At 36.5% G+C, this 24,911-nt stretch overlaps 5 protein-coding genes across 6 annotated transcripts in view; 1 reads left to right on the top strand and 4 right to left on the bottom strand.

Moving 5' to 3' along the window:
- The window catches only part of LOC118276612 (uncharacterized), an 89,777-nt gene extending 79,111 nt beyond the window's left edge, over positions 1-10,666 (top strand). The window contains exons 4-5 of the mRNA XM_035594958.2: positions 733-923; positions 5,434-10,666. Of these exons, the coding sequence (XP_035450851.2) occupies positions 733-923; positions 5,434-9,264 (4,022 nt within the window). The 3' untranslated portion in view covers positions 9,265-10,666. The remainder of the gene's footprint in view (positions 1-732; positions 924-5,433) is intronic.
- LOC126911637 (uncharacterized) lies at positions 10,442-13,064 on the bottom strand. The gene is made up of 3 exons (XM_050699805.1): positions 12,924-13,064; positions 12,373-12,486; positions 10,442-11,689 (listed from the first exon to the last, which is right to left on the bottom strand). Exons 1-3 carry the CDS (start codon positions 12,963-12,965, stop codon positions 11,258-11,260), a joined length of 588 nt encoding a protein of 195 aa, XP_050555762.1. The 5' UTR covers positions 12,966-13,064; the 3' UTR covers positions 10,442-11,257.
- A 641-nt stretch (positions 13,065-13,705) lies between these two features.
- Positions 13,706-14,772, bottom strand: LOC118276894 (uncharacterized). The gene is made up of 2 exons (XM_035595499.2): positions 14,608-14,772; positions 13,706-14,149 (listed from the first exon to the last, which is right to left on the bottom strand). The coding sequence occupies exons 1-2, from the start codon at positions 14,641-14,643 to the stop codon at positions 13,781-13,783; spliced, it is 405 nt and encodes a 134-aa protein (XP_035451392.2). The 5' UTR covers positions 14,644-14,772; the 3' UTR covers positions 13,706-13,780.
- A 1,469-nt stretch (positions 14,773-16,241) lies between these two features.
- Positions 16,242-18,951, bottom strand: LOC126911636 (DNA ligase 1-like). The gene is made up of 3 exons (XM_050699794.1): positions 18,776-18,951; positions 18,298-18,429; positions 16,242-17,271 (listed from the first exon to the last, which is right to left on the bottom strand). The coding sequence occupies exons 1-3, from the start codon at positions 18,812-18,814 to the stop codon at positions 16,297-16,299; spliced, it is 1,146 nt and encodes a 381-aa protein (XP_050555751.1). The 5' UTR covers positions 18,815-18,951; the 3' UTR covers positions 16,242-16,296.
- Positions 18,952-19,647: 696 nt separating this feature from the next.
- Positions 19,648-24,529, bottom strand: LOC118276568 (peptidyl-prolyl cis-trans isomerase G-like). Of its 2 annotated transcripts, none has more exons than XM_050699764.1 (3): positions 24,318-24,529; positions 23,617-23,880; positions 19,648-22,760 (listed from the first exon to the last, which is right to left on the bottom strand). In XM_050699764.1, the coding sequence occupies exons 2-3, from the start codon at positions 23,872-23,874 to the stop codon at positions 19,857-19,859; spliced, it is 3,162 nt and encodes a 1,053-aa protein (XP_050555721.1). In that variant the 5' UTR covers positions 23,875-23,880; positions 24,318-24,529; the 3' UTR covers positions 19,648-19,856. The 2 variants fall into 2 exon arrangements, with proteins under 2 accessions (XP_050555721.1, XP_035450804.2); XM_035594911.2 differs by having other exon boundaries at positions 19,650-22,760; positions 24,322-24,519.
- Between the last annotated feature and the right edge of the window lie 382 nt (positions 24,530-24,911).

Below are 24,911 nucleotides of genomic sequence, written 5' to 3'. Positions count from 1 at the left end.
TAGTGCTTTTATTTTGACTTTTACTAGTGTCATTTGTTTTTTAAGTGTTATAATGGATAAAGGTACGTTTTGTAATTAGATTTAAGTCCTTATTTGTGCTCGGTTAAAGGTGAAAATGCGTTGTGCGTTGTGGAAGATCTTTTTAAATGGATTTCTAAAAGTGGGATTGTGTTTGTGATGAAAATGTTACAGATGTTGTTTTATCAGGTATCATCAGATCATTAGTCTCACCTTATTAAGGGTTCACGTCAAATAGCAGACTTTTATTTCTAGAAAATTTACTAAGAAAATCATCAGATCATTGGTCTCACTTCATTAGATTTTTACGTCAAATGGCAGACTTATTTCTAGAAAATTAGCTAGGAAAATTCAAAAATTAAGCAGATCATCAAATCAGTATTCAATACTCATGAATCATCAATATTTTTGAATAATTTATTGTATTGAAAAGTCGAAATAATTTGTTTCTCACTGAGGAACCTACCCAATTTTAAGACCCTCTCAAGAATAGTTCTATCACTATCAATTCTTTGTCAAATGATAGAGATAGCATGCTATTTAAGTACAACTTAAAAATGAGTAGTATTTCAGTACATATTCTTGCGTGAGTCTCACGTACTTCGTAATTAAAACTAATGATTTTCCATCCTTAAATAAAATTGAGTAGCATTTCTGCATACAGTTAGTCTCCCGTACTTCGTAAACTAATAATTTTCCATCTTAAAATTCCAGGAGACAAAATCAAGAGTATAAAGATCGAGTTCACGGGCACGCCGCTAGAGGACGCTGTGTCTATCCTGTCACTGGCGTCCCCCTACCCTGTGGAACTGGAGGTGGTTGAGGGGGGGCGGTCCAGTGGCACTGGGAGGGCAGTCCACCACCCGCTACTGAAGAGAGCAGGATCCATGGGCGATGTTAGTACGGTAAGTTGGTATTCATGGTATTTTCGCCAATCAAGCAGACCGATTACCGGACCGGTAAGCTTATCGCTAAAGTAGGAGACCTATAAATTACCTGGTGGTAAGCAATTGGTGACCTTTGCAATATTAAGCAACGTCACGCCTTTGATCCCCGAAAGGGTAGGCAGAGGTGCACATTACGGCACTTAATGCCGCTATACAATGTACACCCACTTTTCACCATTTGTGTTATAAGTCCCATGTAATAGGGGATGAATATCAGAGAGGTTATAAGTGTGTTACCTTTTTGGGCTTTGGGGATGAAGAACGAGTGAGGGTAATCACCTTCCTCGGCCTTCAGTAGTCTTCCTCACAAGGCGAAACGCAACGCAAGATGCAAGCGTTGTTTCACTCTGATTTTTTTTTAATCTTAATTTTTTTTATTAGAGTATTCACTCTGATTTATTGTGAGCTGGTCAAATGGAGATACTGTAGTAAAAAAACTAAGAATAATTAAACAATGGCACCTGTACTCTGTCCCTTGCGTAAAACATGGTAACCCTGATACCTACAAATACAATAATTGTAACATTACCGGCAAAGGTTGCTTAACATTTATTCAGCTTCGATCAACAATGCACTTTAACTCTCTAGTCTAAAGGTAGATATCTAAATACCATTGATTACTTACAATAGCTAACCTACATAATTGTACTGGCTTGCTGTCGCTGCATTTGCAATGCGATCGACAGGTGCAGTGGAAAGCGCCGGCATTAGGCATTAAGTGTCTAAACACACTATGCCGGGGATACGCAACCGAAGTTCGGCGTGATTACGCCTGCAATGCTATTTGAATTACTGGCGACACATTATGCCGAAATTACGTTGCGTTATAGCTTACAGCCGAATTTCGGTCGAGCGTAAGTTCAGCGGCAATTCGGCGGCAACATATTCTGTAGAACACACATTATACGCGACCGAAGAAATCAATCGACTATAGAAGAACATACACACAAAATTGCGCAACTAAATTTCTGCCGCGTAAGTTCGGCACTTATTTTTTTTTATTTTTTTTTTTTAAAAAACGTTGCCCCACACTAAGATTATCTCCTGTGTCGTGGGTGCGTTTACAAACATACAAGTTCACATACACATGACACCCAGACCCGAAACAACAATTTGTGGATCACACAAAGAGTTGCTGCGTGCGGGAATCGAACCCGCTACACGTTGCGCGGCAGCCAGTTGCCCAGCCACCGCGCCAACCGTGCAGTCAAAACTTATGGTGTGTCATATCAACCGAATACGTTGCAACGTAAAATCAGCCGCGGAACTTCGGTTGCGTACGTTCGGCATAGTGTGTTTGGACACTAAGAGCTACTACACCACGGACTCAGAACTTTCCTATCACCGCACTTTCCCACGGTTCCCATAAATTTTCTTAAACGAAGCGACTTTCTTTGCCTCGCTCGATTGGTTTTTCTTCATGCGTCATTGTTTAATTATGATTTGTTTTACGTAATTTTGTTTATTATTATTAAATTTTGTAAAAAGTGTTAAAAGACGGGTGTTAAAATATTTTTACGTCAGGGGCCTACTCCGGTTCTCGAATCCGAAGTTTCGTTTAATCTTCAGCCGTAGGTTTTATTGATTTACCAATAGAATTACTTGTAATAACGTTTTATTTTTAATTTCAAATCAGAACCTATTTATTTATCTTCATTTCATTGTATACAAAGGGACATAGGGTCAGAGAAAGCGACTTTGTTTTATACTATGTAGTGAAGATACAAGACTGACATAATATAGAAATTAGTCATCTTCCCTATTATGGAGGTCTTTATAATAATAATATGTTAGTGAAAAAAAAAACAATTGAATAACAATAAGTACGAATGCAGAGAGTATTAAGTGTCGGCGATGTGCACAGAATATAAAATTAATCACTTCGAAAATATTTCCTGCCTTTGTCATTATCATGTTACCATATTATATAATTTACTTAATTTAAAAAAAAACAAAAAGAAGCTGCTCCTTTTCGGTAAAGAGGTTTTGTTGCATACTTTATCATTACGCACAAAATCTGATTCGGCCTTTTTTCCGGAGCTGCGGAGTACCTAGCGGGTTTACCGAGGCTACGGCTCGAAAAGCAGGAGTAGGAACGGGATGGTTTTTAGTCAGTAAAAGTCTGACACTCCCTCTCGCCTCGCCCAAGGAGAGAGAATCCAATCGATGAATTTCCCCCCTAAAAATTTAGAATATAAATCATGTTGTATATAGACAAGGAACTAATAATAGCACTAATAAACGATTAAACGCCAGCCAAAGGCAATAAAATCACAACAATAGTACTCTATAGACATTTCTTTTACCAAATCATGAATAAAACATACCGAGTGCGTATGTAAATTTGTCATTATGTAAGCATGCAAAATATTTGAATTAACCAGTTGTGCAAAAAAGAACAATAATGCGTTAGCAGAGTTTAATGTTGGTCATAAAATTTTTATCATAACATAATGGTCTAGGGTCTATTCAGATCCAATAAGTCCGACAGCGTACCTTTGATTCGTCTGGTGTTGCGGGTATCAATAAGTAGCGATGATTGCTTACCATTTCGTAATCCATAAGATCGTGTACCGGCCTTAATATTTAAAAATGCGACGAAAAAACGTTTTTTTTCTGTGAAAATTACTTTATGTTATTATAATAACCATCGTAAGGCATACCAAATTAACTAAAAATCACGGTTTACTCATGTACGTACGTTCGTACTACTTCCCTTCCTCTAGTAGAGCTTTTCTTTCTATTAATATACGTGAGTAAACCGTGATTTTTAGTTAATGTGAAAATTACCCTAATATTCGGTATTTTTTACGTTCGGACCTAATAGATAATAACGAAGATTTTCAAATCCTTTAACATTAAAATATTATTACTTTACCATACAACACAAAGCTTTTATAAACAAACAATGCAAATTGAACGTTAACAAGTACATTTTAAGGAAGTTTATCGTCTGAGTGTATTGTCTTGTCTATATGTTTTCCAAAATATCAATGTATGTTTTGAATACAAACCACGTAGTATATGGAATGTGGTGGATGTCTATTGTTTTTGTTAGTTAAACAATAGCCGATGTACTGACACTGCGCTGTATACGTTTATGGGCTAAGATTATGTGTAATCATGGGCTATTTTGGATGGTGAATGAGTGAATGTTTTCGATACTTGATATGGAGATAGATTCTTCATTATCATTACTATGATGCATTAGCTTTTGCTAGCGGCTTCGCCTGCAGTTTTATGTGTTATTCCAGACCATAATTTATCCCTGTTCCAAATTTCATCTTGATGCCGTTCAGCCGTTTTGACGGAAGGAATAATAAATAAATAAACTCTCGCATTTATAATATTAGTAGGATTATCGCTTACCACCAGGTGAGATAGTGGCCAAATACTGACTTTTTTGGAAATGAAAAAGGTTTAAATGAAAAATTACTGTATACTATTAAAAATTAAAGCATGTGATGCAAGTGATGGGTGATTTTTCGAATAAATTCTCAAAATGAATAAATATTGAGTACTTATGTATTTGTTTTTACTACAGTATGTATCCATTTTATTTTGGATTTAACCCAAAAATTCTTCAGTTGGGACAGACAGACTGAAAGCAACTACATATATCTAACAATGATCCAATAACTCTGTTATTATTATTATTATACAAATCTTTGTACCAGGAATGCCAAACTAATTTGCATAAAGGAAATGGCAATACATAGAAAATAATATGCAATACATAACATAATTAACCGTTCTTATGTATGTTTGTATGTAGTTGCAACGTATGCCTGGCATTTCCTCTCCGCTCACATAACAACCACCTGATCATGTTGACAAACATCTTGCACTATGTGTTCTCTTGTTTATTTCACCTGTTCATCGATCTTACTATTAATTCATTGTAGCGTAGTGATTCAATAAGCCGTGTGTACGTTTTTATTTAATGTAAACAATCGTTTTTTTAATGGTAAACAAGCAGACGGATCAGCTGATGGTAAACAATCGCCGCCGCCCATGGACATCCGAAACACTAGAGGCGTTATAAGTGCGTTGCTGACCTTTTGGGGGTTAGGAATTTAAGGGTTGTTGGGGAATCAGGGATTAAGAAGATTAAAAACTAAATACAACGCAAGCGTTGTTTTTCACGTCGGTTTTCTGTGAGGCCGTGTCTCCGGTCAAGCCGGCCCATTCGTGCTTAAGCATGGCTCTCCCACACTTAAGAATAGCTCTCTCACACTTAAACATGGTTCTCCCACAATTAAAATTATTGTATGGTGTTCCAATTTTAATTATACTGTAGTTTAGTTTTATCTTCTTCAACCAACAGATAACCACAGTCTCCTGCTTGACTAAAGAGTTTTTCTTAAAGAATTTGCCATGATCTTCACGCCTAAGCGTTCGCAGTAGGCAACAAATGTATTCTAATATATCTCTAAAATGTTATAACATAAATTCTCTTTTGTTCCAGCTTGAAAAGGAAGGCAAACTCCTACACCCACCAAGGTCACCAAACACATCAAATTCAAACAACTCAACTCTAGAAACGAAACAGTCGAAGAGCGGCATCAAGAAGATGATTTCAGACAAGATCATCACATCTACAACATTAGAGAGAAACAAGAAGGAGAAGAGAGAAGGACACACTACTCTAGAACGGGAGAACGAGAAGAATAGTAAGCTTGCTAACAAATCTAGACTTTCTGACATCCCACCAGCTGTGAACAAACCAGAAAGAAACAAGAGCAGACATTCCACGGACTCCGACGTACAAATTATCCAACCTGAAAACGGTATCACCTCCATGACACATATAGAACAATCAGAGGTACAGAAAAGGGAATATGATCCTAAAAGAGGCATGAAATTCGGTATCAGAGTCCTACCTCCTAATGTACCTGATGATGGAGTACTTAAACACAAGGGAGTCGAGAATGGAAGTGTCGCTGTTGAGAAGAAATCCATTGACGAGATCGACAAACCAGAACCTCAGCGTCCAGCACCAACTACACAGTTTAAACATGAGAATGAAACAGAACAGAAGAAACCTGTTGTCGCTAAACGCAGAGAAAAGATGGCTCCTCCAATACCTAACGCTAGGAACAAGGCCAATGAATCTGACACAACTGTTACTAGTCTAGAAACTTCCAGAACATCAGAGGCTTCTGCAGTAACTACTTTCGCTAGAAACGACCTCAACTCTAGCGGAATCAGGAGAGACGAAAACGGAATACCTCAAGAGTTACCACAGCACATGATAGATGCGGCTAAAGCAGCTAGGACCAACAGAAAGAGTACCACTGAACTAATTTATGAGAAAGAAAAGGTGGAACATAAGAAGGAAGAAGCGCCAAAACCGAAGAAATCGAAAGGCAAAGCTCCTTCTCCTCCGGACCATGAGAAAAACAAAACTGACGATAGCATTCTGGAGCAATTAAAAAACGTGAACGATTTCTTAAGCAATGAGAAGCAACATTCGAGTCTGTTACACGACTCCATTGTGTCGACCAGGTCTTCCAACGCGTCACAAATCAATACCTCAACACCAAAGGTGAACAAAACCAAGAGCCACACGTCCACTCGTCTAGAAGAGTCAATCAATTTCAGTCAAGATGACATTTACGATATTGTCACTAAGCCTTTCAGGCGTGAAAGTGATTCTCTGAACAACTTCTTTGAAGACTCAAAGTCTAATATGTCTTCAAACCAAGATGTTCATTCAGTGAGGTCATTGAACCAGAGTGACAAGAGTGAGAAAGGCTCAACAACAATAGAGCTCAACAACAGTGACATTACTATCCACAGTTCACCAAACAACGATACAGTGCATTCTGTATCCGATGATACATCCATCTTGGACGAGAACGAACGCAAAGCTGCTTCCCTTGGTGATTTGTCTAGATTCGAACTAAGAGCCAAAGCTAGCAAGCCTTCCACAGGTACTCTAGAAAGAGCTCAAAGTCTAGACATCTCAGCTGAGGACGCTGAAAATCCTGAAAGTGCTATATCACCCAAAAAGAGGAAAGCTATGTCGGTGGTTGAAACTACATTCTTTGATGCAGGAAATGAAGATGTGCTACCAGATATGATTGATTCAGACAAAGGCGTTATCATCAAACATAAGGAACCTCGATTGAGCCTTAACATTGCTAAAACATCGGCAATGGAAGGACTCAACACTTTCCAAAGAAACCGTTTGAAGAAAGGTTCGGAATTTGGTAATTTAGAAGACGCTATAGTCAAGGGATCTTCTAGTTCAGTAGAATCCGATAAAAATGAGGAATCTAGCTTTACTAAGCCCAAAGATTTTGAGCTTTATAAAGAGAGTGAGCATGAAACGTCTGATCATCTTGCAAGAAGGATAATGGATGAAAATATGAAAGTGCACCTTAAACTGGTATCTGAATTCGCAAAGTCTACTTCAGATGGAAGTAACATGAGCTCTTTAGATAGTACGCAAGAAGTCGCACCAGTCGCCACTGAAACTAAGTCAGTACCAGCTAAATATGAAGAGAAACTGTCAATGGCGTATGACACGAATGTACCAGATGATTTGAAAATGTCTCGTAATACTTATGTGAATAGTTTGGAGCGACCGAAATCTGACATGATGAAGAAACTGCTTGCTAAGAACCCGATACTGAACGTGCATATTGACCAAAGTTCTGAGAAGCATGAAGCGAGCACAAGTAAAGAAACACCGCAGACGGACGCATTCAAATCCGCAATGCATCAACCTGACATCGTAAACTTTGACTTGAAAACATCACAGACAGAGAAAGCCAGGGATTATGATGACTTCGTTAGTAACATTAGGATTGGATCGAACAATAACAGTCTAAATTACCCTAAAAAACTTGAAACTTTCTCCTCAGATTGGAAGGAACCCAAAGATGTAAACACCAATGTCGTTACAATTACCACTGAGAAATCTCAACCCGTTGAAGAAAAACTTAAAACGTTTCGCGATCACACAAAGTCTATTGAGATAGGTGAGCCTACTATACGTATGATGCCGCCTGATGTTCTGGAAGGGATTCGACGAAGACACGATGAGAGGGAGAGGACGCTATACATGGAACCAGCGAGCGTTTCACTGACAATGACCCAAGAACCTGTTCAGAAAACAGTAACTGTTAATGTTAATGAAGATGAGTTCGGCAACAAAGTTATTACACAGAACGTTGAGAAAATATCCACAAAGTACATCACCACTAAAGCTGAAGCTCCCTTACAAGTAGAACAGATTAGTTTTGGTATCATGAGAGGAGGAGAGATAAATGAAATGCAGCTAGAAGAAGGAGATGTCAAAGATATTGATAAGAGAGTCTTAGACGAAATCAAAAGACAAAATCCTAACATGCACTTCACTACGGACGAACCAGCTTACACAAGAACGGAGACAATCATTCTGAACACAACAGAAATGAACGAGGAACAAGCACAGGCTTTGATGGAAAAACTTAAAAATGATCCGAGTTTCATGTCCCAAAAGTCACCTGAAGAGTTATCACGTATGGGAATCAGAATCATCCAAGATCTTGAGGACGTGCAGACATCCACAGGAGATTCTGTAGAGGTCACCAAAACAAGATACTCTATAAACCCATCGATAACAGACGTACAAAAGGATTGCAAAGAGACGGACAGTCAGAAGGATCACATCACAGAGATACAAGTAGTCACACCACGCACGGAACAGATGCAAAAACAGAAGGAAAGTAAAGATAAAATTTCTAGCAGACAGAGAGCACCGCCTTACGAGGAACCCCCTCTATCCTACGAATTAGACATTGAACTGCTGAATGACTTCATTCACAACGAAAGGCACGTATCAGCTAAGCAACTAGCTGACGAACAGAAACGAGCGAAAACAAACCAATCGAACGAACCAAAGAAACGACATTCGGACTTCGACTTACCAAGGAACAGTCATATTAAATTCCGCACAGCCACATACGAATCTCCTAAGGGCACCATAGTCACGAGCACAGATCTTGAGAACCGGAGACTGTCGCAACTAGACCAGCTACAGTTACGGTCTCCTGAACAACAGAAACCGCAAATTTCCGCGAAGCCGAGCAACATACCGGTTAAAGCGGAAAAATCGAAAGTATCTCCGGGCGTTTCGTCGAAAATTCCGGTTTTTACAACGCAAAAGTCACTAAGTCAGGAGAATTTGACCGATACTAAGTTCTCTTTGCCTCGCTCCCCGCCCCCTCAGTTCAGTAGTTCTGGCAACATTTCTGTGACGTCGATTATAAAGAGCAGCTCTAGGAGTCCTAGTGGCGGGAAACTGTAATATACAAATGCAATAACGTCAAGATAATAGTTTTAAAGATTACAATTTACGATCAAATCAGTATTCGTTTTGAATTGTTTGATCGCCACCCTAAAGAGATGATCATTGGCCCAAATATTGTTACTGGCAACATCAATTTCAATTCTAAATTTAAAATGGAGATGTCAAATCGGCGTGTTCACACAGACGGGCACCGCTAGTCGAGTTATGAGACGATTTGTACGAAACAAATTAATAATCATAAACTCGGCTTTAAGTTAAAATATCAGCTTTGCCGAATAAATTATTGATCTAATTTTTGTAATGATCTTTAAAACAGTATACATAAGAATCACATTATAAAATGTGTTAAGTTTTTATGCTACCCTGTGGTAGTAATTTGAATACAAATTGTATAAAATCCTGATATACATAAGTTTACAATAAATATATTAAAATGATATATGTAGGATTTAGGCTACTCTTTCAAAGTGTCTTATTAAAGTGCCACAAACACAAGATTAATTTTAAAATTTATATATTAGGTACTTTAGATGTTTCTTTTATCTAATCTTTATTCCAAAAGTGCCTTCTATGAAATCGATTTATATGAAAAAAGAAAATATCTTTGTCTATTTACTTTTTGACAGATTTATAGGTTGTGAAAAATAAATGTTAAATATTGAATTAAATATATCATTTTTATGTTATGTCACAATTTATTATAATTATTATAATATAAATAAATAAATAAACGAAAACGCAATGAAATAATCATGAGATTGTATAATTATTGTATAATTTAAAATAAAATATATTAATTATGTATTACCAATTGACATTCCGTCCGAAAGTATTACCAATATTAAATAATAAGTTTATTATAACATAAGTACTTAATTACGTTCGCAGCGGTTATTGCAGAAACGAAGATTTCTGGGCCATTTACTTTGTTAAGTTATAGTTTAGGTCTCATGTCTATTTTACATAATGGTTGATTTAAAAATTCGCTTTAAAACAAAACAAATATACATTGTGCATGTATTTTTGCATTAACAACACTAAAAAGTTTGCATTATGAAACCATAGACAAGATCTTGTGACAAGAATATTAAAAAAGTGTAGTGTCATTAACTACTTGTCTATGCAAGCGGGAAAATTGATTACAAAGTTATTTCTTATTCTGCTTTTGTTAAAATATTTTAATAAATTCAACTTTTTAGTACATTGTGAAGCGGATTATATATCGACCATTTAGTAAATTAGCCATTGTATAATTATTTATTAACATTTTAATTGTTAAAGTTGGTTAAAGTCGATAAGTAATGATCTTGGAACAATTACAGTGTAACATGTTATTATATCACAGTTATAAATATTGTATTTTATCGATGTATTATAAAATAAATGCGAATAAAATGTTTTACATCGTTTTATTTGTGCAAAGTGTTACCCAATGACTATTATCATGAGTACAATCACGTGTTTAAATATCGTTCGCTAATTACCAGTCACCCTATAGTGTGACGCTATTGGTCATGCAATTACACAGCTACATTGATTGGACAAACTGTCCTTTTGCTAATTAGCGCCATCTAGTGTTCAAAAAAAACGGTGACCGTAATTGCAGCGAATGCTGCTAATGATTATAGGTCCCTAGAATGGCTTGAAACCATTCGAGTAACGTCCTATAACCAGTTAAATAAGTGAGCCATATTGCAATGTATTATGTAATCAATAGGGATATTGACAGGGAATGAAAATTAAAAATCTATTTAGTCCATCAGTTAGGTAATGAAAAAATATTAGACACGTATTTTTTTATTTTGTCATATAAGAAAACAATAAAAAATACGTGTCTACCGTTTTAAAATCCAGACGGATATTAAAATAAAAATTAGTCATTTACCTACACTATTTTATGTTTCACGATATCAAACAATAGCTAAACCTAATACAAAACACTACAATTTTACTAATGAAACTTAATACAAAAACCATAAAACTAAAAAAATTACATAAACAAATCCTTGCAATTCCTCTTGCATTCTTTTTTCATCGTTTTCTTTAATCTCCTACCACACTCGTGTTCATCGCAAGCGTTCTTGTAAGATACAACGCACGCTTCCCTGCATACCTTCGCCGCTTCTTTCCGGCAAGACTTCCACCTCTTTCTTAAAAAGTCTGACTTTTCCTTCAAGTGTTTAAGCTCAGCCAAATTAATTGTACTCACTTCGTCGTTTAGATAATCATCTTCGTGATAAAAACTCGATTCGCTATCCGTATCACTTGTGTCAGAATCGGGATATTCGTCGGAGTTAGATTCACCTGACGTGTCTAATTCCTCGTCTTCATCACCGAGCTTGGCCGCGTCTATCCAAGGCATTATTGTCGGCGTCTTGTAAGTACCATCGGCTAAGGTTCCTGATTCCTCGCTGTCGTTTTCCTGTGAATTAAGTAATAAGAATAGTTTTAACGTGAATGCTATCGAGTATTTTATTTATGGAATAGGAGGCAAGCGAGCAGACGTATCACCTGATGGTAAGCGATTAGCTCCGCCCATGGACGCCCAAGAGAGAAACACAACAAAAGAGAAGTCACAGGTACGTTGCCAGGCTTGGCTTTTGAAAAAGTGCATGCTCTTTATCGAGTATCGAAAAATGCGGTTACTTTAAGCTCATCGTAGAGTTACTGAGGTCGGTCAAGTTGCTGAATGCATGTCGCTTTCAACCGGCCGATCTGGAAAGCATGGAGCAGGCTTATGTTCAACAGTGGACGTCTTGAGACTATAAAGTTAATTTACACAGCCACACGACGTCTATTGCTGAACTAAGGTAGTCCCCAAAGACTTCCAGATAGGCTGATTGGAAACGACCTGCATCCAGCGACTCACTGCGACTTTAATCTGGTAGGTACGCTTAGTACGAGTTTGGTTTACGTTTAAAGTAATCGAAACGAGAGCGCGTTCGGCGCTCTGGTTGGTTGGTTTATTCGAGCCGGCATTATAAAGCAAACTCATACTAAGGGTACCCAGATCGTTCGACCATCCTGTGGGTGGATGTCCTACGCTACGTTACCGCTAGTGTAGCCTCGTATATGTCAGTAAATCATAACACGTAAAGCACTTACTTCCAGAATGAGCAGGGCAAGTACTCTGGAGTCGTCTTGCTCAGAACTATTCGTTGGAATATCGACGGAGTAATCACCGCCTGCCCTTAAAATCTGCTGTGCTTGTGATAATGCCTGGAATATTAAGAATATCAATATAGTAGACATTTTGTGACTACACTAACTTAGGTAATTTTCTAGAAAATGTTTCGTCTTACGTAATTAGGAACGAAAGTTATATCTTTCTTTGGTTAACAAAAACTATTAAGTAATTAGAATATCTTTTTTTATGGAATAAGCCGATAAATGAAAAGACGCCTATGGACACTTGAAACCCTAGAGGCGTTTCACTTGTAACGCCTTTTGGGGTTTAGGAATTTAAGGGTTATTGGAGAATCCGGGATTGGGAAGATTGGGAAGGGGGGTAATTGGGCCTCCGGTAACCTCACTCACACAACGCAAGCGTTTCACGTCGGTTTTCTTTAAGGCCGTGGTATCACTCCGGTCGAGCCAGCCCATTCGTGCCGAAGCATGGCTCTTCCACATTTTAAAATAACATGAAATATACTTACACCGTAGAAAAACACGGCAACAGCAGTCGTGAATATGTCCATGGCAGTCACTAAAATAATTAAAATTAACGAAACATCGTCATCCTTGTTGGAGTTTCAATTAAAACTAAGATTGCGTTGCAGAATTACTTTATTAAAATTGTATAACAGACGAATCAATCTCAAATACCTTATACTGGATTTTGATGCCATGCTATTGGAGAAAGATGTGATGTAACTGAGTGTGGAACGTTAATATAGAAAGACGCTTGTACAACTTCACCAAATACAGAAAGAAGGGCTAATTGTAATCTCTATTCTGAGAAAACAAGTTTCGCCCAAAACTTTGTTGATAAAAAAATAACTAAAAACTGCTAGGGAGTGGAATTCTTTGCCGGAGTCTGTGTTGCCTGATGGGTATAACCTGGGTGTCTTCAAAGCCCGAGTGAATAGGTTGCTTTTGGGAAGACGTGTGATTCAGGATAGATATTTGAAATCCATTGCCAGATTTATACCTGGTTTCTCAAAGATTTTTCAGCTATTGTTAAGGTCTATCTACATTTAGGTTCATAGGTTTCAGAAAGAAATAATAGGACCTACAGTGATTTGTTGTGTGAGACATATCCAATTTTTTGTAGCTGAATCTACTGCTACTGCTATCTGATACCTAGACTATTCAACCCCTAAAAATATTCTTCAAAGCCTCAGGATCATACCTTTACAGAAGAATATCAATAAATCAGTATGCCACATAGCAGTTCTTACTGGGACTTTAAACTTTGGGAAACAATCACGAGACACAATCAAATATTAATTAAATTTATTCACCACCTATTATACAACATAATAATTAACAAACAAACGTGTATCTATACATCCTACTCCTCATACGAAGGTCTATTTCTATCAGATTCAAAATTCTTAGAACAACTCTTCTTGCATTCTTTTTTCAGTGTCCTTTTCGACCTTTTTGAGCACTTACGTCTTTTACATACAGTTTTGTAAGCCCTTTCGCATGCTTTGGTGCACATTTTACTTGCTTTTCTTACACAACTTCTGTGCCACCTTCTTGATTCGAAATGTACTCTTGATACTTTCGTACCGCGTTTGTGTATATGCTGCATGTCTTGGTCATCATCGTGGTAGTCTGAGCCTGCGACGGAGCTGCCTTCTGCAGTCAGGTCCTGCTTACTGTCCCCACTGGAGACATCAGAACTTGAAGACTTGTGCTTCGCTTCTATAGCTATCTGGAAGGTTAATGGAAGTTCTTTGATGATGTTGTGGTTTGATTAAAATTCACTAAGGTTTAAGGTAATAAAGAAAGAAGATTTTTTGTGAATTGAATTGATGTTTTTCTTACCTTCTGGTGTCCGTTCGAGGGGTTTCGCTTAAATTCCTAATCCCCAAAAGGCCAGCAACGCACATGTAACACCTCTGGTGTTTCAGGAGTCCATGGGCGGTGGCGATTGCTTACCATCAAGTGATCCGTCTGCTCATTTACTAGCTTATACTATAAAAATCCTAGAGAGCGTCCTATTCAAGGGTCTCATAGAAACCACATTTTTTTGCGCCGTGTCCGTGTCGTTTTATGGACATTTGAGCAGCGCTCCTATATTACTGGCCTAAGCATTTGAACTTAGTATGCCTAAGGGATACTCGTAATACGGCTCTATTCAATTTATAAATGTCTATAAAAGTAACTTACCAAAATATTCAGGATTGCAATAACGACGACTTTCATGATCCATGTGTGGCGAGAGGAAATTGTAGTAACAACTTTATTTCTCTTGTTTTATGTTCCAATTTGTTTTTTATTGTTTTAACGTGTAAATAATATCCTGTATCGCTTTGTTTGTGCTGAATTGCTGGTCATGGTGAACTGTTTGTAAATAAAACTATTCTATTTTTGTCATTATTTTATGATCTACTGCTAACACTATTTGCTTTCCGTCAAGAAGAATGTAAATCTTGTTTGATACACATTGAACTAGGTTTTTGAAATTTATAGATACTTGGTGAATTATTTACGTAGTTAGGTATTAAATTTTACTTCTTTTATGATAAGGACTTCTCTTATTTGGATATATAGCAATGAGACTCGAGTGAGTCGTTGCAACCCATCCACCACAGAATGATGTAGGTAGTCACCTCAGAATTTTTATTCCATAAAAAGATGGATTTAAGCTAAAGTTAGAAATACCTAGTCCCTTAATTTATATGAAGGTCTATATGAAGTATCGCTTAGTTGACTGTACCATTAGTACGAGTTTACTTTACGTTGAACGAAAACGAAACGAGAGCGTGTTCAGCGCTCTGATTGGCCGGTGCGAATGAATCAACCAATCAGAGCGCCAAACGCGGTCTCGTTTTGATCTCGTTAAACGTAAAACAAACTCGTATACCTTAGTATACGAGTTTGTCAGATCACGATCAGAGAGCTTAGCTCTCTGATCTACCAAATGGTGTCCTTCGATGGTACGTCTTGTTCTACTTGTACTTTTATTTTCAAATGAAATCAGAAGAATACAACAACAAGGAGTAAACGTTTAATAACAAACTTTAAGATCGAAAACCTTTTTACAATTAAAACCACATTCTTTGCGGAGAGCCTTTTGAGATCGGACGGAGCAGCTCAACTTATCACAGACGTCTTCATGGGCCCTGTTGCAGGCTCTAACACATTTATCCATTTCTTTTTAGTAGCTGATATGCATTCACTTCTTAATATTTTAGGGCCATCAGTATCTCCTTCCCGAATTCTTAAAGCCTTGCTCGCCTGTGGTCCTTGTTTTTCTGACAAGTCTATATCCCGATGTTTCTTCTTTCTGTTGCCGTTACGAGCACGTAATTCTGCTTCATCGCCTTCTAGATCTAATTCGTCATCACCATCATATGTCATATTGCCGGTCTCCGGCATGTCTATGTTTCTTCGCGTTAGAGGATTATGCTGTAAATTTATATTTTGTTCAATTACTTTTTATTTTTTTTGCTGGATATGTGAAAATCATTAGTCGTCCATGAGCGTTCACTGCTGGACTATAGGACTTCTTTACTAAAGAAGGGATTGCTATAATACATATAGTGAAGCGAAATAATCTAGAGTTATTTGCATTGAGGTTTATTGGTCTTGTCTACAACACAAATGTGACGCATTTATGTGGTCAGATTTTTGTAATCATTAAATGAAATTATAATCAAATACTAATCATCAATAGGTAAGCTAATTACAATAAAAACAGTAACCTTTTTTGCGAATTTCTACTACTTCACAGCTTTTTCTCTCAAGATTATAGACGATTCGAAAATCGGTTTTAAAGAAACAGGCAAATAATAAGCAGATTGTAGGTAAAATTTTATTTACTTACTAAAACTACAATGATATGTATTTCTGTAACTACGCACATAAAATGGGGAATACTTTTTTGCAGCTAACAGTACATTCATTACGTAGCGCCTTCACTGATCTTTGTGAGCACTTCAAGAGATCACACACATCTTCATGGGTTCTTTGGCAAGCCCTTACACATTTGTCAATGTTCGACTCCGTTTCATTAATGCACTCGTCTTTATTTTTAAACCCCTTTTTACCTTTCCTGTCCTCCTCTTCTGTTCCATCTTTAGACTGGGCCTTCTTTTTTTTAAGTTTAACATTTCTATCGAATTCATTGCTATGATGATAATCTTTTCCTTTAACATCTAAACGCTTCGGTTTAAATGGAGTTTCCACTTCACCTGATACTTCAACTTTCTTTATTTTTTTTACTTTTTTCTCTACTTGTCTCTCTCGTTCTTCTGAACTTTCTTTCATTTCTGTGTCTACATCGAAGTATTTGTGCTTATTTTTCTTTTGTTTTCTTAGAGGGTCGTCATCTTCATCTTCATCATTATAATGTCTTTGGTTTTTTTTAAAGGTTTTCTCTACTATACTCTCTTTTGAAGATTCACTCTCTCTCTTCTTATAGTCGTTGAGATGTATCGCTTCGTTATTGGTTAGTTCATTATTTTTTTTAACTTTATACCTATTTGAAAATGAATGATCTTCTAAATTTTCCTTCTTTCGATTTTGAGCTTCATTGAACATTTCAATTTTCCTTTTTGTGTCACTATTGATGGGTTTTAGTTTTTGTTTAATTAGTTCGATTAATTTCTGTTCTACTATCCTTTGTTTTTTGTAGCCCAGTATTTTCAATGACGATTTTTCTTCATGTTTGTGTTTGGGATTATCATTGCTGTTAATATTTCGTTTCTTCTTTTGTTTATTTTGAGATCGCGGCTCTATTCCATTGCCATTATCTTCGTTCGCGTCATATTTGGCTTTTGTCAAGTTGGTTTGAACGGCCAAATTGTCTCTCCTACTTATTGGATTGTACTGAAAATATAGAATTTATATTATTATACATTTATGTTTCAGTAATATGTCTCTAAGCATTACACATGATAATTTTACTCACTTGTTTGTTTTGGGATTGCCTGAATAGTTTCTTAAGTTTAACACCCGATAAGGTTCGAATCAAATTGACATTAAAACAAGAATAAATTGTAGTCATTGTAAGTCTTCTACTATTTTAATTTCTGTGAGTCGACATTGTTTTTCTTCTAGCTTGCATCTTCCCCTGAGATATCCCTTCTCTTGACGTCTTTAAAGATTATTTCTCCTATTAACAGATTGCCATCATTGTTTTCAAAGTACAAGACTTTTATATCATAGCCGTTTTTATTTCCATTGTTTTATTCATTGCTGTCGTTCACAAGTTCATCACAATTTTCTTGGGTGGCTTTTTTGAGGACTTAGTGTTTGTCAAATTCTGAACACAATCGGACAATCCCGAAACATACACGAGAGATGAATAATGTAAGGAACTAAATTTAGTGCTACTCATTAAAGAATAAAGTCACAGAATTAGATTGATAACTTTTAATGCCTGCTGTCGAGTTTAGAAGAGATTTTGTATCGATTATTAAAATAATTTATTTTTATATTTTTCTCCATCTTTTCCGCCAGAGTTGTGCTATGTTACGTTGCTGTGGATGCGTTTGGGTTCCAACAATCATATTCATTGGTATAGCTTAGCATTGGTGGAAACGAGTTCAACTAAGATATGTTTTTTATATGGAAAGATGCGTGCTATGGATGTATGTTATGGATGTATGCTATGGATGTGTGCTATGGATGTGTGCTATGGATGTGTGCTATGGATGCGTGCTATGGATGTGTGCTATGGATGTGTGCTATGGATGTGTGCTATGGATGTGTGCTATGGATGGTTGCTATGGATGTATTCCAAGACGTTGGTTAATGACGAACGATGAGTTAATGACATTTCTGAATCAGTGACTGTCTTCACACATCTTTCTAATTTATACCTTATAGTATTGATAATAAAAAAGATCTTACATCTAAAATGATTAAGCCCAGTAGCTCATAGGAGTCTGCTATCGATTCACTGTTTCTGTTGTCAGCGAGATCATCGTTTTCATCAGGAATAGCTTGGTAAGTCTTAAATATATTTAAGGCATCTAAAGCACCCTGGAAATTAAAAAAAAAAACAAAGTCAAGTAGTTAAAAACATCAGTGTTATAAGTTTAATAATGTTACCAAGCTCAGCAAGCTGATAGGTATACTTTATTTAAGTGGAGAAAATCATCCAATGATTTCTCCCGCCTTGGGCGAGGGGAGAGGGAGTGTCAGACTCTTACTGACTAAAATCCACCCCGTTCCTACACCTGCCCTTCGAGCCGGAGCCCCGGTACCCTGCTAGATAGTCCGCAACTCCGGGTGCAGGTACAATTAAGATCCATATTTTGAAAAGATATACCTATATAATAATTACTGTGAAACTTTAAAAACAAAATATTTAATGTTCTTTACTTACAACAAGCAATAAAGTTAGTATCGCCGCTAGCAGAATCATCTCAAAGATGACGAACGGAGAAACATAATGGTGGAAAACAATTTAAATTTAAATTGAATTTTATACAAGTCATTGGCTTTACGATGTTTAGTTACGAACATTTTAACTTGACTGATTGTTGGAACTTCACTAAAATAAGCGTTCTGCTATTTAAAAACACTAATATTGTTTTGAAAGTTTGTTTGTTTGAATGTTTGTCCGTCAATCACGCTGAAACTAGTGAACGGAGCAGATATGGCAGGGTATGAACTGATTTTGGTGATAGGATACTTTTTATTCCACGGGAACGCGGACGAATCCGTTGGCAGAGGCCAGTTTCAAATAAATTAATTAAATAAGTCAATAAGTTTGGTTCGGTAATATTTTTAATAATGGTTTTCACGGAAAATTTTAAATTTTGTAGAAACAATCTTATTGAAGATCCGTCTTTGTTTTGCGATTAACATATTTGCATGCGTGTGTTTTGAAAAATCGATTTTGTATGGTTTTGATAGTTCAAAAGACTAATTCTTTAAAAAATAAATACCTTTTCAAAAAAATTATACGATAAAATATTAGAAATGTAATAATTGTTGTTTTCTATATTAAAAATCACTTCAAATTATACAGATTTTGATATTATATTATTTTTTACATTTCTACTTTTGATTTATGTCCAAAAGTAGATTTTTTCACAAACGAAACCGCGTTCGGCGCTCTGATTTGTTGGTTTATTCAAGCCGGCCAATCAGAACGCTGAATGCGCTCTCGTTTCGATTAGTTTAAACGGAAAGCAACTCGTACTAAGAGTATAGGACATTATTAGAACTACTATAAATGATACAAGATAATATATCAACTTTAAATTTGGTGTTGGGATTAGGAGCCCTTGTAGGACTAGTAGTAAATTAGCAATATTACGAATTCGTTCTCCTGGACTCATTATTGTTTAGTCTCATTTTTAGATATTTACTCATTGATAAACTCGTAGGTGTTCTAAGATAGGTTTAGTTAAACATTATTTATGTATTTTTTGTGTTCGTCTACTTTAAATACAAAACAGTTACCAGCTACCGCTATTATCGCTATATTTACTTGATTTAGTTGAAAACATCTTTTTACAACTTCGCTTGCATTCCTTTTTCAGCGCCTTTTTCGATCTTGACGTACATTTCATTTTTCGGCAGACATTTTTGTAAGCGCTGATGCATGATTTCGTGCATAGTTTTAAGGCTTTTTTATTGAAACATTTTTGGAAATTCTTTCTTGATTCTGGATCTTTTGCTCCAGGTTTTTCATCTTCGTCGCCTTCTGCTGTAGGGTGCTTAAAATGTTTCTGTGGTTCTTCTGGTTTCTCTTTCATAACCACTCGAGAATTAGGGTTTCCCTTATAGTCTTCAGTACTTCTATAATCTTCACCTCCATAGTCCTTTACCGTTTCAGATTGTTTGTCTCTGTGATCATCTTCAAATGTCGGTTGTTTAGGTTTAAACATTTTCTCGTCGTCTGCATGACCACTGAAATCTTCTGGCTGTTTGTGATCACTCTTGTATGGGAGATCTTTGTTTGTTTTATCTAATGGATATTTGTGAGGTGTTTCATGGGAGAAATTTGGACCTGGTGAAGGGGATTTGCTCTCACGGTCCTCTCTAGATAAAGGCGTATCTTTTCTGGGTTGTGAATATGAACTTCCATGGGGTTCCAGTTCTCTTGCGTCATCATTGTTTGTTTTAGTATTTCTTAGTATTTCTTTGTTGTAATCATTTTTCTTTTCTTGATTGTTATTGTAATTTATTTTGGGCTCGTTTTCCTCAGAATGTCGTATATCATCTCTGTGTGATTTGTAACCGTTATCTTCCCTGGATCGAATATTTCTCAGAATATTTTTCGGTTTATTGACACTTAAATATTTACTGTATTTCAGAGTCATGGCAGGTTCTTTAGAGGTCTTGCTACCCATAAATTTCTTATTGGAATTATTTTCATCTGAAGCAACCTTATGACCGATTTCATTGGAATCTCTTAAAGCATGTTTGGGTTTATTATCTTTTTCTTTTTCATAGGACTTATTCATTTCATTTGAGTACTTTAAACTGCTTTTATGTTTGTTAGTTGGTTCTTTATCGTATGACTTATTGTCTTCTAAATTAATTCGATGGTCGTTTTCATTGAAATGTTTCACACTGGTCTCATGGTTATTGATTTGGAACTTTGAGAAATCATCAAGACTGATTCTATGGTCGTCATTATTGTGGTTTGAACTTGTTTTAAGATGTTTACTGTCCAAGTCATGTTCCGAAGACTTATCGCTCATTCGACGGTCATCGTCACTGTAGTGATCTGAAGTCGTTTTAGATTGTTTATTGGTATATTTTTCTATGGATTTATGTGAATTAATATCAGATTTGTATTCTTCTTCTTTGGGATACTCTAAATGTCTAGTAACTTTATCTTCTTCACGAGACTTATGTTCCTTCGAGTTAAACATTATTCGATGGTCAGATTTTTCATTGGAATATTTATCTTTGTGTTCTCTTTTATATTCTTTTTCATAAGACTTTTCTTCGTGACTTATTCTATGGTCACCATCACTGAAATTATCTGACGTCTTTTGAGGCTGTTTATTGCTATATTTTTGAATGGATTTATGGTAATTGTCATTAGATATGTATTCGTCTTCTTTGGGATATTCCAAACGTTTACTAACCTTATCTTCTTCATTAGACTTGTGTTCCTTCGAGTTAAACTTTATTCGATGGTTAGAATTTTCATTCGAGTGTTTAGTTGTATCTTTGCGCTCTTTTTTATAGTCTTTTTCATTAGACTTATCTTCGTGACTTATTCTGTGATCATCATCACTGTAATGACCTGAATTACCTTTTGATACTTTACTTGGTTTATCATTTTCTTTGGATTTCATATCTTCGTCATGTATTTTATGCCCGTGCTCGACGGGATGCGCTTTAATTGGTTTTGGGCGTTTATAAGGCTGCTCAACTTCAAACGACATCCCTTTTTTTATATTTACATCACGATGTTCTTTTTCACTTGAATCTTCTTCTGTAATTTTAGGTTTTTTATGACTATATTCGTCTGAAATTTCTCTAGATGGTGGTGGATTTTGATTACTGTAATGTGGCTTTTCACTAGTATTTTCTTTGCTTTTATTAAATTTATTTCTTTTGTTTTTCTTATTCTTTGTTTGATGTTGAGTTGCTTGTTCTGGATAGTCTCTACTGGTTTTTTCTTTCTCTACTTTTTCTTCGCCATAAGTTTCGATTGAGACCGATTTATTGTTTGTCAATCCTTCATCACTTTCAGATTCCTCTTTCTCACCAACGTAATTTAATCTTTTAACACTATCAAGATTTTTTTCTGGCGTTTTTTGTTTATCATCTTTCTTTTTAGAAGCTGCGTCTTTTATTTTCGATACTTTAATGTTTCGCTCATTTTCAGCAGTTAAGTCTATGTCTGTATATTCTTTAGATTTATCTTTAGCTTCAAAAGAATCCATGCTTGTTTCGTCTTGATAATCGTCTGCGTTTGTGATAATTTCAAACCGATCTTGTTTTGGTACTTTTTTATCTTTCTTCTTTCCCTTTTTACTCCCTTTAGGTGGCTTTGGTGTCAATTGATCGATTTCATCTGTTTCCTCCTCAGATGAAATTAATCGTTTAGTATCGATCAATTCAACTTGTAATTTATGGGAAGGTTCTGAGGTTGCGAATGAGTGACTTCCATCGTCTATTTCAAATCTGTTTTTAGTTCTAAGATTCAGTTTCGCCTTTTCTTCTGCGATATTTATCCCTTTTTGTGGCTCTATGTTGGGTGACCCATCATTCGGATTTGAAACTGGGTCTAGGGTTGAAATAATTGAACGTTTTTGCAATTTATTAACAGCCACGGGTGATGAAATTAGTTCTACGACTTTTTCCCCCATAATTCTTCGGGTAGGGTTTGATTGGTTCTGGAAAATATAAGCTACATTAAAATGTAGAAGGACCTGCTTCTACCAGAGCAACTGAACTTTCCAGAATTCTAGAGAATTGTACAAATATAATGAAATTTAAAAACGTACCTATGTTTTATTTACATACACTGATTTTATAACCACCTTGTTAATATATGAACCACTAATGAAAGATTACTTCCTACATGTTTATTGATCTATTTCTTGACTCCACGACTTAAAATTAGCCTTTAAATACAAATTACAAAGCTGAAGGTACGCCAGCTAATGAAGAAAGGATTAAAGGAGAGACGAGAGGGTAAGAAAACTAAGTTAATAGAGTTATCTTTAATGATTCAATAGATTACATTCTAAGTAAATTCAATACTCTGGCATCCCTCGCTGTCTGCTACTCCCTCTTCGGTGCTAAAGACAAGAAAACCATTACAATAAAGATAGATCTAACATTAAAGGTAAGCATCCACAGGCCCGCATCGTACGCATTCCGTATGACGTCATCAGTACGCATCGCATGTAGGCATTGCTGATGATGCGGTCCGTACGATGCGGATCAGTGGACGCAGTTGTATGAGTTTCTATACAAGACAAACTAAAATCCGTTGCTTGCGGTGCGTACCTTAATGTATAAAAAGACTGATGACGGTTGATGAAGCGAAAGAGATGTGTAAGAATCGTAGCAATTGGTGTTCCATTGTCTCAGAGTCAGCTCTGCCTACTCCGGTGGGAGATCGGCGTGAGGTTATGCATGTATGTATGTATTGTATATAGATCTAATAAAACTAAGCTACTAAGCAAACTCACGGCTACTGGCCAAACCAATATCTACTAGGAAAAACAACTACAGTAAACTTACTTTAGATAAAATTACTAAGTACAAATTTTTGAGGTCTGCATTTTCGCCTGTCTTTTGGTCTCCAGATCTGAGGACTTCGTTTAGCATGCCTAGGTCCTCTAATTTGGATATTTTCTTCAGGACACTGACCCTTTCTTCGTTCAGTTTGATTAAGGATTGTAGGAGGTTAGAGAACTCATTCCTCGTCAGATTATTCTGGAACAGGTCTTGGATTTGCCGTCCGCGCTCCGCTGTCGCCTGATGGACTTGGGGCACCATAGATATCTGGAATCATTCGATTATATTTTAGTATCTGAAAACATCGACGTTTGAGGTCATTGTATACTCAAATCATAACAATTATAACTTATGAGTCAAGTGTGTACCGGATTACGGTTGAGCCAGTCCATTCGTGCCGACCATACCACGGTCTCACAAAAAACCGACGTGAAACAACCCAACTTGCGTTGAGTGAGTAAGGTTACCGGAGGCCCAGTTACCCCCTTCCCAATCATCCCAATCCCTGATTCCCCAACAACACTTAAATTACTAACACTCAAAAGGCCGAAAACGCATTTGTAACGCCTCTAGTGTTTCTGGTGTCTATGGGCGGCGGTGATTGCTTACCATCAGGTGATCCGTCGGCGCGTTTACCGGCTTATACCATAAAACATTTCTTTTTGTAAATATTTAACACTAAAACACAATAAAATGATACATACTTACACCCCAGATTAAAGTGACAATCACTACATAGCAGGCCAAACGCGGTACCATCTTACAAACAAAAAACAAAATGTCTATTTTATATTCAGTCAGCTATAACATTTTCTTTGTAACTTCGCCTTTCGATTGGACATATTGAAAACCGTGGAGAATTTGATTAGATTGTTGAGACAAACATAAAATGGTGGTTTTAATGAGAAATGTAATCAATAACTTGATTGAGGCTGCACGCTTTTAGTTAATTTGTAGTTAGTTATGTGTGGAGTTCGTTTTGTGGCCAACTCGTGGATTGTCCCTATCGCTTGTTTTATTTTGTTTTTTTAAGCCTTTAACTGCCATCAGAAAACTGTTGAAGGCAAATCCTCCACTAACGTAGGTCACCGGAGACCTACGTGGCAGTTAACGTGTTAAAAAACATTGCCCGTCACTAGGATTTTCTCCTGTGTCGTGGGTGCGTTTACAAACATACAAGTTCACATACACATGACACCCAGACACAATATGTAGACCACATAAAGAGTTGCTCCGTGCGAAAATCAAACCCGCTATGCGTTCCACGGCAGCCTAGTCACCGCGCCAATGCAGTCATG

Source organism: Spodoptera frugiperda, chromosome 17, assembly GCF_023101765.2.
Source record: "Spodoptera frugiperda isolate SF20-4 chromosome 17, AGI-APGP_CSIRO_Sfru_2.0, whole genome shotgun sequence".
NCBI lineage: Eukaryota > Metazoa > Arthropoda > Insecta > Lepidoptera > Noctuidae > Spodoptera > Spodoptera frugiperda.
The sequence above is the reverse complement of the archived record's forward strand: the minus strand, read 5'-3'. Positions and strand labels throughout refer to the sequence as shown.

Coding starts and splice junctions, on each gene's coding strand:
- LOC118276568 (XM_035594911.2), bottom strand. CDS start 24,372: ATGGTACCGCGTTTGGCCTGCTATGTAGTGATTGTCACTTTAATCTGG. Junction 23,881..24,321: donor TTGTCACTTTAATCTGGGGT/GTAAGTATGTAT, acceptor GAATGATTCCAG/ATATCTATGGTGCCCCAAGT. Junction 22,761..23,616: donor ACTTAGTAATTTTATCTAAA/GTAAGTTTACTG, acceptor TATATTTTCCAG/AACCAATCAAACCCTACCCG.
- LOC126911637 (XM_050699805.1), bottom strand. CDS start 12,965: ATGGACATATTCACGACTGCTGTTGCCGTGTTTTTCTACGGT. Junction 12,487..12,923: donor TTGCCGTGTTTTTCTACGGT/GTAAGTATATTT, acceptor TTAATATTCCAG/GCATTATCACAAGCACAGCA. Junction 11,690..12,372: donor TTGCCCTGCTCATTCTGGAA/GTAAGTGCTTTA, acceptor CTTAATTCACAG/GAAAACGACAGCGAGGAATC.
- LOC118276894 (XM_035595499.2), bottom strand. CDS start 14,643: ATGAAAGTCGTCGTTATTGCAATCCTGAATATTTTG. Junction 14,150..14,607: donor TTGCAATCCTGAATATTTTG/GTAAGTTACTTT, acceptor TTAACCTTCCAG/ATAGCTATAGAAGCGAAGCA.
- LOC126911636 (XM_050699794.1), bottom strand. CDS start 18,814: ATGATTCTGCTAGCGGCGATACTAACTTTATTGCTTGTT. Junction 18,430..18,775: donor TACTAACTTTATTGCTTGTT/GTAAGTAAAGAA, acceptor TTTAATTTCCAG/GGTGCTTTAGATGCCTTAAA. Junction 17,272..18,297: donor TGGGCTTAATCATTTTAGAT/GTAAGATCTTTT, acceptor CTATATTTTCAG/TACAATCCAATAAGTAGGAG.